The sequence below is a fragment of the Phoxinus phoxinus genome (assembly GCF_949152265.1).
Source record: "Phoxinus phoxinus genome assembly, chromosome: 2".
Classification (NCBI taxonomy): Eukaryota; Metazoa; Chordata; class Actinopteri; order Cypriniformes; family Leuciscidae; genus Phoxinus; species Phoxinus phoxinus.
In genome coordinates, this window is record NC_136877.1 from 53,665,523 (window position 1) to 53,685,833 (window position 20,311).

Here is a 20,311-nt window from a genome sequence, read left to right on the forward strand (position 1 = left end):
TGGGTTTAGGGATAGGGGCAGTGTAAGGGGATAGAATATACAGTTTGTACAGTATAAAACCATTACGCCTATGGAATGTCCCCACAAGGATAGAAATGAAAGCTTGTGTGTGTGTGTGCGTGTGTGTGTGCGTGTGTGTGTGTGTGTGTGTGTGTGTGTGTGTGTGCGTGTGTGCGTGTGTGTGTGTGTGTGTGTTTGTGTGTGTGTGTCTGTGTGGGGAGGGGAGGGAGGGCACACACACAGACAGCCCCCCCTGTCTCTGTGTGTGTTAGGAGGGGAGCAGAAAGACTATGAACAATTGTGCCATCTAGTGTTTTATACTATGTATAAATGTGTTTTTTATTTTAAACAAGTGTTTTAAAGTACACTAATTTCAATTAATGATATGCTGCATTTTTATGTATATTTAAACATTATCAAAGTTAGGATGTCATTTTTTTAGTTTCAAAATTTATCTGTCTCTGTCTCCCTTTGGCTGTCATTACCCTCCCCTCACTCCCACAGTCTCACTTATTTCTTTCTGTATCAAATAATATTACCATAAACAAAAAGTTTGAGTTTCTTTTTCAATCAATGTATTATGTGTAACTTAAAAATAAGCAAAAAAAGTTTGAGGGCAAGACATGAAAACGATGAAATATAATATAGTATTAGTAAAAGAGTGTAGTATAGGGTTGGATGAATCAGATAAATAACATATTTTGTTAAAAAAACATTTGGTTAAATAAAATCGAGTGATGCATAGGGCTATATTGCCCTCTCGACAGTCAAAGCGGGTTACGTTATTGCCCGTCGTGCACAGGAACCCGAAAGGCAACGGGGGGGCGGCTTTATATATATATATATATATAAATAAATATAGCTGCAAGCAGCGATGGAGGGCCCAAGCCGGTGGCACCGCCACCCGGGTGCCTTTAGTGCAACTAAAGGCACCGGGGTGGTGGTGCCACCGGCTTGGGCCCGTAATCGCTGCTTGCAGCTATATTTATTTATATATATATATTTATTATTATTAGGGCCCGAGCACCGATGGTGCGAGGACCCTCTTGGAATTGCTCTGTTTATTATTATTATTATTATTATTATTCTCCGCATTTAATCGCATTTTTGAGGGCCTAAACATGCACGAAAACTCACGAAAATTTGCACACGCGTCAGAACCGGCGAAAATTGACATCTGATATGTGTTTCAGATTTGGGCGGGGCAAAATGGCTCGATAGCGCCACCTATAAAGGTTCAACGGAGTGCGCCTCCCGCTACGTTTCACGTACGTGTACGAAATTCGGTACATACATGTAATGACCCAATACCTACAAAAAAGTCTCTTGAAGCATAGCCTTAAACACAACAGGAAGTCAGCCATTTTGAACTTCCTCTCTGATTTTTGTGCAGTTTTTGCCATTTTCAGGCCTCGTACTTTAACGAACTCCTCCTACAGTTTTAATCTGATCATCTTCAAATTTGGTGAGTGTAATCTTAAGGCCTTTCGACGAAAACTCAAGATCTTCGCAATTTAACGTCGCAAAGGCGTGTCCTCGGCGGCCTGACAAATTTTGATATTTCGCCATGAAACAGGAAGTTGCTGTAACTCAGGGAAACAATGTCCAATCTGCCCCAAACTTCATACGTTTGATAAGAGTTCTGCCCTGAACACATGACCATGCTCAAATTCAGTTACAGTCATAGCGCCACCTGCTGGCAACAGGAAGTGACATGTTTAACACTGTTTTGGACTCATTATAACATATAAAAAATTGCCAGCAAGTGCTAAACATGTTAACAACATACTAGAAACATGCTAAAACATGCTAGCAAACATTAGCTAAGTGCTAAAGCATGCTATTACTGCAATTAAATAGGAATTTGCTGTAACTCAGGCATTGGATGTCCAATCTGCCCCAAACTTCACACGTTTGATAAGAGTTCTGCCCTGAACACATCTACATGACACTTTTCAGTTATAGTAATAGCGCCACCTACTGGCAACAGGAAGTGACATGTTTAACACTGTGATGCTGTACTAGCAACATATTAAATATGCCATTGAGTTATATACATGTTAGAAACATGTTAAAACATGCTAGCAATTCTTAGCTAAGTGCTAAAGCACGCTAATGCAATGAAACAGGAAGTTGGTGTTACTGAAGAAGGCAAAGTTCAATCTGCCCCAAACTTCACACGTTTGATAAGAGTCCTGCCCTGAACACATCTACATGACAATTTTAAGTTAAAGTAATAGCGCCACCTACCGTCGACAGGAAGTAACACGTTTTACACTGTGATGCATTACTAGCGACATATTTAATATGCCATTGAGTTCTAAACATGCTAGAAACATGCTAAAGCATGCTAGCAACACTTATCTGAGTGATAACGCATGTTATTATCCCCATAATGAAGGACATTTTTGTAACTGACTTTGACATACTCCTCCTATTTTTACCTACTTAAATGCACATTGCCCACCGTGCTCTGTCTTCCTAAAGCCACCGGGTGGCGGTGGCACGGGTGCGAGGGCCCTTTCATCGCTGCTTGCAGCTTTAATTATTATTATTTTACTACCTTTTGGGCACTTTTGGGGGCCTTAACGTGCTCAAAAACTCTTGAAACTTTGCACAAATGTCAGAACCCGCGGCCATCAGGGCCCGACTGAAGCTGGGACCCGGGCGTGGCAGGGGGGCTTGGCAGCGCCCCCTGGAATGGGATTCAAAAACATGTCCATATATCAAACACGCTTGCATGTAATAATATGAAACTCGGTACACATATAGATCTCATCGGGCCGAACAACTTTCGTGCTCTAAGTTTTACGCCAGTCCAACAGGAAGTCGGCTATTATGGGCTGTATGGAAACGCATGTTCTGGCATTTGAAACACTTCTCCCAGAGAATTCATCCGATGACCACGAAACTCGGTGTGCATGAAGTCAAGACATGGAAGATGCTAAATTGCGGACGGATTTTTGATATCTCGAACGGTTTGGCCGTGGCGAGGAAACAAATTTATGGCGAATATTGGAAACAGGAAGTGTGTTATAACATCCTCATACATTAACTGATCTTGATGAAACTTCAGCAGTGTGTTTGTTGTAAGAGGCCGATCACATGGATGTGACTATTGTGAGTCAAAGTTATAGCGCCACCAACTGGCAGCAGGAAGTGTGTCACTTTCAAAATGCTTTGAAATCACCCTCTTATTTTTACCGATTTGCTTCAAACTTCATCTGTATAATGTAAACACACGGCAGATGTAGACCTGTGAAAGGATTATTGATATCTTAAATACTGTTGCCATGGCAACGCATCAAACTTTAATATTCTTTTTTAAAGTTTTTGAGACTCTTAGCATACTTGAAATTGCATGAAACTCGACAGACACTTTACATTTATTGCCTAGTACACTTGTGCAAAGTTTCAGAAACGTGCGTGGTAAGGGGCTCAGTAGCGCCACCTTTAGTCAAAAATGGGGTATTAGTTTTACCTACAGTAACAAAAATCGGTATCTATATTTATCTCCACGAGCCGGACAACTTTCTAATTTACAGTCATTAGCTCCGACCAACAGGAAGTCAGATATTTTGGTTTGAATGTGATTTGATGGGAATTTTGCCAGTCTCTCTCAGTGTCTGTGTGTGTGAGAGAGGAGGGGGGCTTTATTTTAACCCTTTCTCTGCTGTGTGGGACTTCTCGGGCACTTTTGGGGGCCTTAACGTGCTCGAAAACTCTTGAAACTTTGCACACAGGTCGGAACCTGTGGCCATCAGGGCCGGCCTGAAGCTGGTACCTGGGCGTGGCAGGGGGGCTCGACAGCGCCCCCTGGAATGGGATTCAAACACTTTTCCTTATATCCAACACGCTTGCATGTAATAATATGAAACTCGGTACACATTTAGATCTCATCGGGCTGAACAACTTTCGTGCTCTAAGTTTTACGCCAGCCCAACAGGAAGTCGGCTATTGTGGGTGGTGTGAAAACGCATGCCCCTGGAATTTGAAACACTCTTTCTAGAAAATTCATCCAATCGCAACCAAACTCGGTCAGCATGACGTCAAGACATTGATGATACTAAATTGCTGACGGATTTTTGATATCTCGAACAGTTTGGCCGTGGCGAGGAAACGAAATTATGGCGAGAAAAGAGAAACACGATGTGTTATAACGTCTTCATACATTAATTGATCTTGATGAAACTTCAGTAGCGTGTTTGTTGTAAGAGAGCGATCACATGGATGTAACTAATGTGAGTCAAAGTTATAGCGCCACCAACTGGCAGCATGAAGTTTGTTACTTTTGACAAAAGTGGGGGGGTTAGTTTTACCTACAGTCACACAACTTAGTATGTATATTGTGTACATCGAGCCGGACAACTTTCTGATTTACAGTCATTAGCTCCGACCAACAGGAAGTCAGATATTTTGGTTTAAATGTGGTTTTGTCTCTCTCTGCCTCTCTCTGACAGAGTTCCCCCAGCCATTCTGTGTGTGTGTGTGTGTGTGTGTGTGCGTGTGTGTGTGTGTGTGTGCGTGTGTGTGTGTGTGTGTGTGTGTGTGTCTGTGTGTGTGTGTGTGTGTCTGTGTGTGTGTGTGTGTGTGTGTGTGTGTGTGTCTGTGTGGGGAGGGGAGGGAGGGCACACACACAGACAGTCTCCCTTTGGCTGTCATTACCCTCCCCTCACTCCCACAGTCTCACTTATTTCTTTCTGTATCAAATAATATTACCATAAACAAAAAGTTTGAGTTTCTTTTTCATCAATGTATTATGTGTAACTTAAAAATAAGCAAAAAAAGTTTGAGGGCAAGACATGAAAACGATGAAATATAATATAGTATTAGTAAAAGAGGGCAGTATAGGGTTGGATGAATCAGATAAATAACATATTTTGTTTAAAAAAAACATTTGGTTAAATAAAATCGAGTGATACATAGGGCTATATTGCCCTCTCGACAGTCAAAGCGGGTTACGTTATTGCCCGTCGTGCACAGGAACCCGAAAGGCAACGGGGTGGCGGCTTTATATATTATATATATAATGTGGTTTTGTCTCTCTCTGACAGAGTTCCCCCTGCCATTCTCTCTCTGTGTGTGTGTGTGTGTGTGTGTGTGTGTGTGTGTGTGTGTGTGTGTGTGTGTGTGTGTGTGTGTGGGGAGCAGAAAGACTCACACTGATACAAGCTCTAAAGCAGACTTCTTCTCGACAGTCAAAGCGGGGTTACGTTATTGCCCGTCGTGCACAGGAACCCGAAAGGCAACGGGGTGGCGGCTTTTTATATATATATAAATAAATATAGCTGCAAGCAGCGATGGAGGGCCCAAGCCGGTGGCAGCGCCAGCCCGGTGCCTTTAGTGTAACTAAGGGCACCAGGGTGGCGGTGCCACCGGCTTGGGCCCGTAATTTTTTTTTTTTTTCTTCTTGAAATCCTTTACTTGGTTGTTTGCTTGCATGTCATTGAGACATTAAACATGGATAACATCTAGAAAAGTACTTACAAAAGGAAAATGACAACTATACACTGCGGCAACTATAGTTGCCGGTGGGCTTAAATGGGATAATGGTGTCAATGCAGGAGATCAGTAATATCGTTGAATATTAAATCTTACAGATGAACAGTGACTCTAGTCCCGACCGTAAGGAACCACAACTGTTATTAATGGAGAAAGAAAGAGAACTTCTAAATTCTTTTCACATTTATGAGGTTTACTGCAGTGGCCCCAAAAGCATTGGTGCCGTTAAATCCAATCAAGTGTGTGTTTCTGCGTGTTTCACGAACATTACATCATGTCCGAATTCTCAGTGTTTTGAATCAGATTGTGCTTTGGTGATCTTTCTCCTCAAGATCTCATTTATAAAGAAAAAACACAAATATTTTTGATTATTTATTGTGTCTTTTATTAAAATAACAAAAAAAATCAATCAAAGTGTACTTCAATATCATTTACAGTATGGGTAATAATCAGAAATAGAGCGGAGTATCAGTTTACTGTCGTCCAGTGTAGACAGCATCATTGATTATAATGGTTTCTATTTGCTTTTGATGCGTTGCGTCGCGCCGCTTGCGTCCGGTGTAGCCTCAGTGTTACTCAGTAAAGGTTCACTGGACTCTACAGGTGATTTTACAGGTTCTGGACAATCTAGAATTACTAGTGGACTCTGATCTCCTACTCCAGGATTAAACAGCGGAGCGACTGATCCAGTGAATCTGGTGCTCATGGTCAGTAGATGTTTCCTCTCTTTGACATTGTAAAAGGACAGCTGACCGAGATCATAATCTAACAGAACTCCCAGTTGTTCAGGTCTCGGTGTCAGTGGGAGAGTAACTGGTGGATCAGAGTTGGTGTAAAAGCCATTAGCACCGTCTGAACACAAGAACCAGTAACCGTTTGATGGAGTAAAAGCAGATTTGTCTTTTTCTCGAAAATTTCCATGTTTCACCACACCGATTAACCAGTAGTTTTTAGGAGGTGTATTTTGTCGTGCCAACGCAACCTCCCAATAGTGACGGCCAGATGTAAATTTTTGGGCTCCAAATGCATATAATTTGTAGGGAAATCCCTCTCCAGTGTGTTTATATTCTTTACTGTGCATCACTATTTTACGGTCCTTAGAAATGTTCAAATCTGGAGATACATAATGTTGGTCAATAGTGATCTTAACTGTGGGGAAAAAACAAAGCAACAATTATTAATCCTCAAACTTGTGTCTATGAGTTCATATTAATATATGCATATGGAATGTATGTAAATGAGATTGTCATACCTGCATGTTTCCTCAGTTCTTCTATGTGTATCTCTCCCCCAGCTAAAATGAAAAACAAGCATTTTGATGTTTTGAAGAAAACTACAGTTTGTGTTTGAGGAAATCTAGTCATCAATGTGTATCAGAGAAAAGTCTAATTAACAAATATGGAAAGTGAGCAAATTATTATGTTACAGTTAGACTGTAAAAGCAACAAAATGACAATGATTTGTAAATCGAGTTCATTATTAACACATGTGGACAGACCTGATCCTGAACAGTTTCAATATTCTGTTCTGTTTTCCACCAAACATGTTCATATTTTCTTCTGCTACAACATGCAGTTGTTTATGTAATGATTGTAGTCACTTCAGCAGTTACGGTTCTTATATAAATATATCAAAGAACATTTATTAGTACCTTCTTTTGTCCGTTTCTCCATAGCTCCATCCTCACAAACTAAAATGAAAGAAAATTAATTATCAATATGTTTTATAAATGATCATTTCTCCAGACTTTTCACACCACATTAAATTAAAACACATTTAATTATCTCCGGCATTGACTGGCATAAACACATAGACTACTTTAACTGTATCAGAAAGTCTTTCCAGAAAAGAACAGGCATTTTCTCCCAGTAACCCTGAGCCCTGTTCATCTGATCCATGACTGAGTTAAGATGTAAATGCGGTGACTTCATGTAACTTACTTTGTTCTTCTTTTTTCTTCCCTGCAGATAAAAAAAAAACATATGAGATGCATAAAACATGAAAACCTCCTGAAGACTAACTCTTTTGAAATATTTTAACCAGATTGGACCTGTTAGTTTATGTCTGTATTTGTACAGGATCTGCCCAACCAAACCCAGAAGAGCGCAGATGAGAAGAGTGAAGAAAAGAGCCTTCCATAGATCTGATGAATCTGGTGAATCTGGCGGATCTGAGAAAGAAAGTCCATATGAATTTAAACTCAACTCTGAAGCATAATATATAAATCAATCATGCTAAAAACCAACAACAATGAAAGTTAACCCTTTAGGCACCAGAGGTTTTTTCCTAAAACGTTTGATTTTGACATCTTAATTTCAAAAGCCTATATCTTAAAAGTGATAAAAGATAGAGACTTTCTGTAAATTAGAGAAATATTAAGGATGACCCAATGTTTATGTAGGGATTTAATTTTCCCATCTAATTTGCATATAATGACGTCATATGGTGGCGGCCACCTTGGATTATAGAATTTTCATGAAAATTCACAAGTTTAAATGATAAAATGCAGCACTTCTTTCCCCAAAAAATGTCCCTCACCTTCTGTATGCTATATTGCACAATACTGAATGCTCAGGTAAATAGTAAGTAGTAAACAAACTGTGTAAATCATTACTAATAAATAGTAGAAACAAACCGAATGCATGTAGTGGTTGGCCTTTTGCTGTAGAGATTTTCCATTTACTACAGTAGGCACTCTGATTATATATATATTACATATATATATATTATTCATATGACACACAAACACAAGTAGACAAGATCTGTTTAGTTGCCCTGTGTCACACCGCCTCTGCTCCTGCTACGAGCAGCGCGGGCGCTGCCAGATCTGCCTCGCGCGCGCGCCGAGTGCGCACAGCTCGGACTACTGTCATTGTGACTCTCCACCCTGCCCATAACTGTCCTATGAATACTTTGACCTCATCTAACATAGCCAGTAGCTTTAGACAAAGTCTCCACCACAATAATGTCGCCGCGATTGCGGAGAGGCACGGTCAGAAGATAAACTACATGGCTAGCGCGGTAAAAAAATCTCCCGCCTCGTTCCCCACAACAATAACACACCTGCTAACTTCGCGATGAACACTCCGACCCCGGGAAACATTGTTCCCACCACTGACATCGGGCAAAGGACCATCTACATTGGGCAAAGGATTCACCGTTTGTGCTTGGTGTAACGTACGGACTATACTTTCACTTTCATAATCACAGTCAACTTCTGAAGGCAGATATTTCCCTTCAGAACCAGGGTCCGCGAATAGAAGACCCAACACTTCATTCTGGGTAAGCTTTATTGATGCAATTAGATAATAATAATAATAATAATCTAATGCAAATACTCGCTGACGTTGACAATATTGCTCTGATAAAATGGCTCACTCGCACACTAGCTCCGCTTTTGTTCGCGCTGATTCAATGCGCTCTAGCTCGAATATTTTGTATAAAAACATGACGTTTTTTTGAGTCTGGGATGGAGTATAACATGTCTGCCAACTAGTGGATGGGAGGTTGAAGGAAATGTGACACCCTATTTGACAAAATCGGCCGTTTTATTCAGTGCCGCATCTTGTCGAGTAAACTCGACCGTGGCGCCTAGAGGGTTAACATAAAATGACATTTGCATTTTTTGCTCATGTTCAATTCATGTGTGTTCACACCAGGCTTGACGTTGGGCAAAGTTCCCTATCATTCAGTCACATTCAACATTACATAGAAAAGACTGAAGTTATGGGATCTAACTTGGGAGCCCAATCACCTTCGAGTGGTAACAAAACAGGCCAATGGACATTGGCGAGAGAGATTTGCATGGCAAGCCACTCCCCCGCACATACGGGTATATAAGCTCGCCGGCAATTCACTCATTCAGCTTTTTGCTTCGGCTCGAGCGCTTGTTTTCTGCCTTCATTCACGAGAGGATATGCTCTGTGTTGGAGCCACGGCGCATTTAGCGGTGTATTTCGGTAGACAGAGCAAAAGTGCACAGTAAAGTGTAGCGATCCCACACTGGGCACTTCAAGAATTAAAAGAGCAGTTTCCCTAAAAGAGCAAGCATGGCTGACATTGCATCTTTTAAAAGATGGCACCCATTTGTTTCTGGATGCGGTAATTGACTAGCCTGGTTCTACCAGACTCTCGGACATTTCATTTGTACAGAGAGACTGGCCGCTCTCCATTGACAAGCGTTAACTTCCTTGTAGGCGGTACTCTGTTGAAGTTTAAAACTATTGGATCTGCCCAGAGCCACTCTGGATCTGCCGTAACCAATCGCTAACGTTTGATCGGGACGTATGACGACTAAAACTAGAGCACAACCTCAACGTCATCGTTCTCAGCCACTCCCTCTGTTCGCTGATTGGACCGGTAAAAAATTGACCGGAGAAAACCCAAGAATACACCACAATCCCAGACGTAGTTCTGACGGAAAATTGAGCGCAACTGGAAGAAAAAAAAACTAGAGGTATTTCGCATTTCATGGAAGGAGAGCTCGATTGCTTGCCGAGAGGCTTTAAAAACTGCTAGATCTGCTTATTTTTCAACCCTATTAGAAGAAAATAAACATAATCCTAGGTATTTATTTGAAACAGTGGCTAAACTAACGAAAAAGAAAGTTTCAAGCCCAGAAGTTTCCAAGCAACACAGCAGTAATGACTTTGAACTTATAAGATCGATCGGATCGCATCAGGAAGTGCATTGTAGTCTCCCTGAGGGAAAATTTGATTCATTCATTACTATAGGAGAGGAAGAATTTTGCAAACCCATTAATTCCTCTAAATCGACAACGTGTATCCGATCGGAAAGCATAGATCCTCTTCTTAATATCATTAATTCATCTTTGTCTCTAGGATACGTACCAAAAACCTTTAAGATAGCTATGGTTAAACCGCTTGTTAAAAAACCGCAACTTGATCCTACAAAGCTAGTCAATTACAGGCCGATCTCGAATCTGCCATTTCTGTCAAAGATATTAGAAAAAGCAGTATCCTCACAACTGTGTTCCTTTCTTGAAAGAAATGATATCTGCGAGGATTTTCAGTCTGGATTTAGACCGTACCATAGAGACAGCTCTCGTTAGTCACAAATGATTTGCTCTTATCATCCGATCGTGGTTGTAACTTTCTATTAGTGTTACTTGATCTTAGTGCTGCATTTGACACCATTGACCACAACATCCTTTTAAATAGACTCGAACATTATGTTGGCATTAGTGGACTTGCACTAGCATGGTTTAAATCATACTTATCTGACCGTTATCAGTTTGTAGCAGTAAATGAAGAGATGTCTTATCGATCACAAGTTCAGTATGGCGTACCACAAGGCTCAGTACTAGGACCGCTGCTGTTTACTCTGTATATGCTACCATTAGGAGATATCATTAGGAAATATGGAATTAGCTTTCACTGTTATGCCGACGATACTCAGCTGTATATTTCTTTAAAACCTAACGAAACCTACCAATGCACAAAATTAATGGAATGCATAGCTGATATAAAAAAATGGATGACTAGTAATTTCCTACTACTAAATTCAGAAAAAACAGAGATTCTAATTATTGGACAAAAAACTTCCACACGTAATAATCTAGAGTACTGTCTAACACTTGATGGCTGCTCTGTTAAGTCTTCGTCGTCGGTTAGGAACCTGGGTGTGTGTGTGTGTGTGTGTGTGTGTGTGTGTGTGTGTGCACTCTTTGATACCAATCTTTCATTCGAAAGTCACATGTCTAGTATCTGTAAAACCGCATTTTTCCATCTTATAAATATATCTAAATTACGCCATATGCTCTCAATGACAAATGCGGAACAGTTAGTTGATGCGTTCATGACCTCAAGGCTAGATTATTGTAATGCTCTACTGGGTGGTTGCCCTGCACGCTTAACAAACAAACTACAGCTAGTTCAAAACGCAGCCGCTCGAGTTCTTACCAGAACCAGGAAGTATGACCATATTAGCCCCGTTCTGTCAACACTGCATTGGCTGCCTATTAAACATTGTATAAACTTTAAAATATTGCGGATTACTTACAAAGCACTAAATGGTTTAGCTCCACATTACTTGAGCGAGCTCTTAACGCATTATGCCGAGCAGTCATATCACCCTGTATCCCAAGACTGGTTGTCCACTGAAGCTAAGCAGGGCTCAGCTGGTCAGTACCTGGATGGGAGACTCCTGGGAAAACCAGGTTGCTGCTGGTAGAGGTGTTAGTGAGGCCAGCAGGGGGCGCTCACCCTGTGGTCTGTGTGGGTCCTAACACCCCAGTATAGTGACGGGGACACTATACTGCCAAAGAGCGCCGTCCTTCGGATGAGACGTTAAACTGAGGTCCCGACTTAATAATACCTAGAATATCAAAATCGACTGCTGGCGGTAGATCCTTTTCCTATTTAGCACCAAAACTTTGGAACAGTCTTCCTACCATTGTCCGGGAAGCAGACACACTCAGTTCAAAGCTAGATTAAAGACACATCTCTTTGGCCTAGCATTCACATAATGCATTATAGACTTCTATAACTCAATGTTAGGCTGCATAGTTTAGAACAGCAGGGACCGGGAACACTTCCCTTAAATCCTGATGTACTGGTTACATCATAAGAAGAATGGCATCTATGCTAATTTTAGTGTCTTTGTTTATCCCGAGGTTTTCCCGCAGCCTGCCGGATCCAGGCCGTATCCAGATCTGAGGAAGGACCAGCGCCTGGACCCGATGACAACGCAGCGCTGAAGTGCCAACTAGCCTCTCCCTATGGAGGATCCCTGTACCACTCTACAGATAAAGCGTTGTCGGGATAATGTTTCGCGTATCTCCCCCGAAGTGATAAAAAGCGCTATATAAATGAAGATGACTTGACTTGACCCTGTGAGCCTTCCTTTTCTTCTGGATATTGAAGTCCTGGAAGAAGCCATATTTCTCTTTCAACAACTACGATGATGTGGAGGTATTGTGTGAACAGGACAATGTGAAGATGTCCCCTGCAGAAAAGACGCTGGCTAGCAGAGTGAGGCTCTGGTCCTTTCAACAAAGCCGTTACAAAACACCCTGCAGCTGGTTAGCAAGGCATATGCGTGGTGGGTCAGGCTGGTGGTTTGTGGTTGAATCTTTCAGACATCAAGGATAGGGACTCTTTGGCACCTCCATTGAGGAGGTAGTGGGAAAATAGTGTTAAAAATGCATAATAATAATAATAATAATTCATTACATTTATATAGCGCTTTTCTCGGCACTCAAAGCGCTTTACATGGAAGGGGGGGGGGGATCTCCTCAACCACCACCAATCTGCAGCATCACCTGGATGATGCGACGGCAGCCATATTGCGCCAGAACGCCCACCACACACCAGCTTACTGGTGGAGAGGAGACAGTGATGAAGCCACTCAGTATATGTATATATATGGGGATGATTAGGAGTATGGTCAACTACAGATTCTTAAATTCCTTTGGAAGTTCATGTAATGATGTTTTCCCCTTGCAATAAAAATGTCCCCTTTACAGGCTTTCATGATCCATAAAAACATGAATTGTAGTTTTTGACTCACCAGTGAGGTTGAGAACCACTTTACTGCTGTCATATTCACTTTCTCCACTGACATAACAGTGAAATGAACCTTCATCCTGAATCCTGAGTTTCTCCAGCCGTAGAGAGACGTCTCCATCCTTCAGTCCACCAGACTGATCTGACCACACAGTCAGTGAGCTTCTGTTCCTGAACGATTCCTCCTGGACGTCCTGGATCTTCCCATGCTGATAGAAGAGGACAGGGTTGCTGAACTGGTCATGACGGTACCAGCGGATCTCCAGAGCTTCAGCGTTCTCAGGAGGAGAGATCCAGCAGGGCAGAGTGACTGTGGACCCGACATGAGCCACTATCTGATCACGAGGAACCACAACAGTGAACGACTCTGAGAGACACAGAAGGACACACACCCCACAAAAAAATACTATGCATTAGTCTTTAATGTATGTGTATACTGTATTTATTTTATTTTACTAGCTAAAATTTGCATGCAAAAAGTGTCCATTTTCTATTGTCGATAATGTAACAATGTATGAAGTACAGCTCACACAGCGTTATGCCACAACGTCTTTTGGTGACGTGACGAACCCACGACCAATACTGACGTCACGTTACGTCGCCGTTACGTCACGTGTTTGCTGGGTAATTTATGTTTGTCATTGCAATGGATTCAAGTGATTGTAACAAGGTTCGTTCTTATGGGAAGGAGGAGGCGGGAACCGGCGAACATTCAAAGACTTTAATCATAAAATAAAACAAATACAAAAACGAAAGTATAATGGTGCGTTCACACCGGACGCGAATAGCGCGTCAGGTGCGAGTGATTTCAATGTTAAGTCAATGCAAAGACGCGTTACGCACGTAAAAAATTCCTGCGGCGCGGTAGACGCGACGCGCGAATTGAGTGTCTGCCGCAAATTATTTTATGTAGTGCTTTTTGTGCATTCACGCGTTTGACACGAATTCGCGTCTGCCGCCCGAGTTGGAAAATCTGAACTTCTGCGTCAATTTGCGCCGCGTTAACCAATCGGAGCCTGCTTGCTGCTGTCACGTGGTGAAGTGACGTGATAAACGGGAGAAGGCCCGATTTTCAGATTATAATGACATTTTAAATGTTTGGCCTCAATAACATTTTATGTTTGGCCTCAATAAATTATTTTGTAATGACTAAATGCCCGCGTGAAAGAAGGAATGACATTGTTCAGATGTTAACTATGAATGTGACACTGAACACTTGCAGTCTAGGCTACATTTCTGAATGAGATGAAGAAAAACTCACATAACGTTAATTAAAGAAGTCGTTTGACCTACGCAGTGATGGGAATAGCGCCGTAATAAATAACGCCGTTACTAACGGCATTACTTTTTCCAGTAACGAGTAATCTAATTGATTACTCTTCTCATCTTAATAACGCCGTTACCGTTATTGCCAAAAAATGCGGCGCGTTACTATAACTGATGAAGCTGTTTTTCATCAGACCAACTAGATCTCTGAGCGAGAGGCAAATACTTTTTTTTACTGTTCTTCCTTGGTTAGTGGGCAGAGCACGAGACAAGCGCATAAATGCTGACGATTGGCTGAGGTAGAGTAAAATTTCATTGTAAGCCAATCAGAGGGAGTTGGGCGGGTGTTCGAAAGCACGCATAGTGATGAGCATTCGGCTCATTTGACTCAGCTCACTGAAAAGAGCCGGCTCTTTTGGCTCACAAACGGCTCTTTAAATGACTTTGACTATAATATTTAAATTTTTATTACATAATTATTTAATATCTATAGGCTAAATTTGTAAAAATAGAGTCGGCTCTTCAGATATGCGAGCCAGCTCCCGACGTTCACCTAAAAGAGCCGGCTCTTAGAGTCGCGAACGACCCATCAAAAGCTCATTCGCGAACGAGTCGACCCATCATCACTAACGCTCATGAATTGCGAACGACCCATCATAACGCATAGTCGGGCAGGACAGGACACATAAGGAACAACACAAGCCAGTCAGTCAACGAGAGACAGGTATGGCGACGAACCCAAATAATGAAGGCTAGTCTCACTTTGTCCCACAGCAACATTTTTTCTTTTAGATGTGTGTACAATGTTTAATGTTTCTGTTAATAATGTATTGTAACCGAGCTTTTGTATCGGGTTCGCTTAAACACTGTTGGATAATAAAATAATGAAAACGAGACACAGAAGTTCCATGAACGGTGCACACTTTTAATCTCTTTCACATCAACCTCACATGTGCTTTTTTTTGGACGCCTGATCACCTTATGCCCATGCACATCTCTCTCTTGCCTACGGCAAGTCCCAAAGGACAGAATGTGTTACACACACATAAACGCAACATAACCTTAACTTCTATTCAGACTTTAATCTGTTACATACGTCCCATCCCCCTAAAATAAACGTCCCCGTTTATCTACCAAACAACAAGCGATAGAACAGAAAAAAGAAACAGGAATAATACACATCAACATGTATAATACTCAAACCCACGTTCAACCATGCAACAGATTGTACCATATGAAATTAAAATGATATACTTATAAAGTTGTTGTCACCTTGTTCAAAAAAATTTTTTAAATAAAATGTTTTCACAACAATAAACAGGTACAATACAACAATGAATCTCAGTACAGTACAAAATCTCTCAAGCAACCAGGAGGTTTCAACCTTCTCCCAGCCCTACTCATAACAGGAATGAGCTTATCAGGCCCCTCAAGTACCTCTCCTAAATCCTTTTGAGGTGAACTGCACTTCACTCCCCCAACATTTCAGGCTCCTTAAAAGGGGAATCAGGCAAAGAACCAGGAACTACCGACAGACTCTCAGTAGAAGATAGTGTGGGAATAGGCAAAGGTCTCAACCTATTATAGTGCACAACCTGTCCTCGTTCATCTGAGTCTATAGGGCTAACGATCCGGTACGTCAGTCCAGGCTCTCCACCAGACTCCAAGACCTGCACAATCCGAAAAGGTCCTTTCCAGTGGGGTGCCAGCTTCATGCGGCTCTCCACAGGGTTATGAAGCCACACCATGGCGCCGACTGTATAAGGCTGGTGTCTGAGGTCTGAATCATGGTACAGCTTCTGTCGATCATGCGCCACTTCACTGTACATTCTAGCACTCCTGAAAGCGTCTTGTAGCTTTCAAAAGCATTCAAAGCACGGCTGGCATAAGCCACCACATACTCGAGTCCACCACATACCACTTAGATGCGTCAGTATAAACTTTGAAAGGCACTTTAAACTCCGGCATTGTCACAATGGGAGCTGAAGACAGCACTTCCTTCAAATAGTTAAATGAGTTGTCACAATCGGTACTCCACACAAAAGGCACATTTTTGCCAACCAGCTGGTTCAGTGGAGCTGCATGTTTTGAAAAGTCCTTGACAAAACGTCGATAGTATGAACACAGTCCCACAAATGCTCTAACCTCAGTGGGAGACTGTGGAACTGGCCAATTTCTCACCTTCTCTGTGTTTCTCGGGTCAGGCTGAAGACCTTTCTCTGACACGACATGACCCAAGAACACCACATGATCCCTGGCCAGGTGACATTTTCCGGGGTTCAATTTCAAACCAGCCGATTTTATTCTAGAAAACACCTCTTTCAGATGGGTTAAATGCTCTTCAAATGTTCCACTATAAATCAAAATATCGTCCAGGTAAACCATGCAAATGTGCCATGGGAGTCCTCTTAGAACTAGCTCCATCATCCGCTGAAAAGTGGCGGGAGAGTTAGAAAGTCCCATCGGCATGGAGCGCCACTGATATAGACCCTGACCCGTTGTAAAGGCTGTTTTCTCTCTGTCTTGCTCGGCCACCTCCACCTGCCAGTAGCCATTAGAAAAATCCAACGTGCTGAACCATCTGGAGCCCGCTAATGCGTCCAGTGTATCATCCACGCGTGGCAGAGGGTGAGAGTCCTGGATCGTGACACTGTTCAAACGTCTGTAGTCCACACAGAAACGCCAAGCACCACATTTATTTTTTACAAGAACGACTGGTGATGCCCAGGGGCTACAGCTTTCCTCGATGATGCCATCAGCCAGCAGGCCCGACACCTGTCTCTCGATTTCAGCTCGCTTTTCAGGCGATGTACGGTATGCTCGATGCTTAATAGGGGCTTGTTCACCCGTTCTGATATAATGCTGCACTAACGTGCATTTTCCCGTATTCTGCCCTGCCGAGTTGAAAATGTCGCTGTACTCCAGCAACAATGACGAGAGCTTTTCTTTGTCTGGTACAGAAATTGGCGACTCACTTAAAGAAATGGGAGGATCTGTGTTATGGGGGTTAGGAACAGCCCTTTCACCTAGGTCCTGCTTAATATGCTGAACATCAGAATCAGCTACAGAATAAAACTCGCCCAGGTGCGTCCCCTGTCTTATAGAAATGTCCTGTCCGGTAGGATTCAAAATCCGAGCCTTAGTTAGTCCATTGTGCACATTAGTGAGTGTGTGTGCAATAACCAGGCCGGCTGAATCAGACACATTAGGTTCCAAATACCCCACAAAGTCATTAGACACCTGGGCCGCGCTAGGCAAACCAATCTTAACAGGCACAATAGACTCACTGAGGGGTGGAAAAGTCATATTTGTGGCCAGAGACACATTGCAGCATGCTGGGACAAAGTCTTTGCTGGCAAGAAGTGGAATGGAAACGTCCCACAACTGCAGTTTAGCATGACTAACATCCAGCAGGGCATGATTTTTTACTAAAAAATCCCATCCCAACAATATGGACTGCGTCGCTTCTCTCACCACATGAAAAACGTGTTGCCATGTTTCAGTACCCAGCTGTAGTGTCACCGTAAGTGTGCCCAGCGTATCCAACATCTGTCCATTTACAGCACGGGTCGCAATGTAGTCTTTCTTCAGAGGTCGACTGCGAAGTGCTGGGATTGACATTCGGAAATCAGAGCTCATTAGTGATACACTAGAACCGGAGTCTATTAAAATAGGAAGTTCAATGCCCTCAATAGTTCCTTTCACATATGATACCAGTGGCCCCTTATTAGTGTTTGTGTACGCATCCGCGTCCAACAATACATAGGAACTGTCATCAGGTTTAAGGCCCCTGGGTAGAACAGCTGGTGTTTGGGCCGCAACATCAGCTACAGCCCGTTTCCCGGCTCGTAGTTCCTCTCCTCACCGCTAGGGGTCATGAAGCGCACTCCCTGCTTCCTCGTTTCCTCCTCATAACTGCCTCGTCTCCGCATGCTGGGGTTGGGGGAGGGGCTGGCGGTGCGTCTCATAGGGCTACGAGTCGCATTGTATTCCTTACGACCATCGAACTCCATAAATGGTTTTCTTTCAGATGAGCGGCCTCTCTGCGTCTCATATGTCTGCATACGGCATGCACGCCCCTGACAGCAGCACTGACCTGACTCACGTGACGGGGAGCGCGCTCTACTCCACTCTGTGCCGCTACGGCTCACTCTCTCTTTCAGTCTGTGATTTTCGTCCTCCAAACGGTTTAGAGATACTTTCATGCCCCTCACCTCGTCAGTTAATCTATCAATCGCTCTGTACAGTCCACTAATATCTGACACAGAGTTCACATTAGCAACAACAGTCCCGTCGGCAGTCTGACTACGCCCGACATCAGCAATCACATGTCCCATATCAACCGCATTTCGCGCGTTCTCACACCGACCTGTGATTATTACAGCCTCCTCCATGTCCGTCGCCCCCTGCTCATAACATTTCGTCCTCAGCACTGGGTCCAGTCCGGCCACGAAACGGCGAAACTTCTCTTCCCTCTGGGCTCTGTCACCGTATTCAGGAAAAGCCTCATCCACAAGCCTGCTGATTTCTGCTGCGTACACTTCCAAACTCTCCCGCGCTGCGCGGGGGCGGGCAGATAGGCTGGCTCTGAATCGCTCCATGAACTGTCTCCTTCCAAAAGCCTCTTTCAGCTTCTCCTTCACCGCGTCATAGTCCGACTTAACAGCATCAGAGAGACTGTCCCATAGAGAAAAGGCTGCGTTGCACAGACGTGTAGGTAAAATCCTTGTCAGTTCATAGTTGTATGACGCGGCTCCACTCCCTTCCGTGAGCGCTTTGACCGATACCTCAAACTGTCTGGCCCAGCACACGAAGCTTTGCCTCTCCTCCCCGGAGAACGGCGAAGGCAAATCAATTCGCACGCTTCTATGGCCTCTGTCACGGTCCCGCGACATAGTACTAAAACTGTCCTCCTCGTCCTTGCACCACATAATGACAATCCGATGACCGTGTGTGCTACCTTAACTATAAACTTTAGAAGCTAAAACTAAAACGGTTTAACACCCGTCGAAGCACTTTTAAAACACTAATTCATCCAACAAAAAAAATAAAACCGCTGCCACCAATGTAACCGAGCTTTTGTATCGGGTTCGCTTAAACACTGTTGGATAATAAAATAATGAAAACGAGACACAGAAGTTCCATGAACGGTGCACACTTTTAATCTCTTTCACATCAACCTCACATGTGCTTTTTTTTGGACGCCTGATCACCTTATGCCCATGCACATCTCTCTCTTGCCTACGGCAAGTCCCAAAGGACAGAATGTGTTACACACACATAAACGCAACATAACCTTAACTTCTATTCAGACTTTAATCTGTTACAGTATTGTATTAAGTGTCCATTTCATTATAATATTCAGATTTATCATAAATAATTGAACATGCACATGTATTTTAAGTTCCGTTAAAGAGGGGTAGAGGTGGGGTCACATTTGAGCATTTAAAATTTCATTTTACTTGAAAGTAACGCAATAGTTACTTTCTTAAGTAACTAGTTACTTTTAAAATTTGTAACTGAGTAACTAATTTAGTTACTTTTTGGAAGAAGTAACTAGTAACTGTAACTAGCCTAATTACTTTTTAAAAGTAACTTGCCCAACACTGGACCTACGTTATAACGAGTCATTCATGTATTTTAACTTATATGTTTCATATAATAGAACCGAAGCTATAGATTGTGAATTTAAACATGTCTGGTTCACCAGCGGCAGACGTCAGGAGGACTGGCCGAGGTGAGGCTGTCCCGGCGGGTTACATGAGCGCCGAGCGCCCGCTGAGCGCCTGGATCTACAACTCCGAAACCTCAGATGACATTTTTAAATAGGCGCTATCTTTATAAACAAACCACAGATTTGAGCTTTAACATAAACTCAGGCCTGGTCTTCTCTCGATCTCCACTGTCGTCGCTCGTCCGTGAGAGATACGAGACCGCTGCGTCGCGCACGTGTCGCTCATTATCAATCACGCCACCGGCCTCGCGCCGTCCTCCCACGACCCTCGACCTCGTCCAGC

General features: G+C 42.9%; 1 protein-coding gene across 1 annotated transcript; it reads right to left on the reverse strand.

Moving 5' to 3' along the window:
- Window positions 1-6,019: 6,019 nt before the first annotated feature.
- LOC306988144 (erythroid membrane-associated protein-like) lies at window positions 6,020-16,123 on the reverse strand (the record flags this gene model as incomplete). The annotated part of the gene is made up of 7 exons (XM_079592911.1): window positions 6,020-6,651; window positions 6,755-6,796; window positions 7,154-7,192; window positions 7,443-7,463; window positions 7,553-7,672; window positions 13,033-13,395; window positions 15,832-16,123. 7 exons carry the CDS (start codon window positions 16,121-16,123, stop codon window positions 6,020-6,022), a joined length of 1,509 nt encoding a protein of 502 aa, XP_079449037.1.
- Window positions 16,124-20,311: the final 4,188 nt, after the last annotated feature.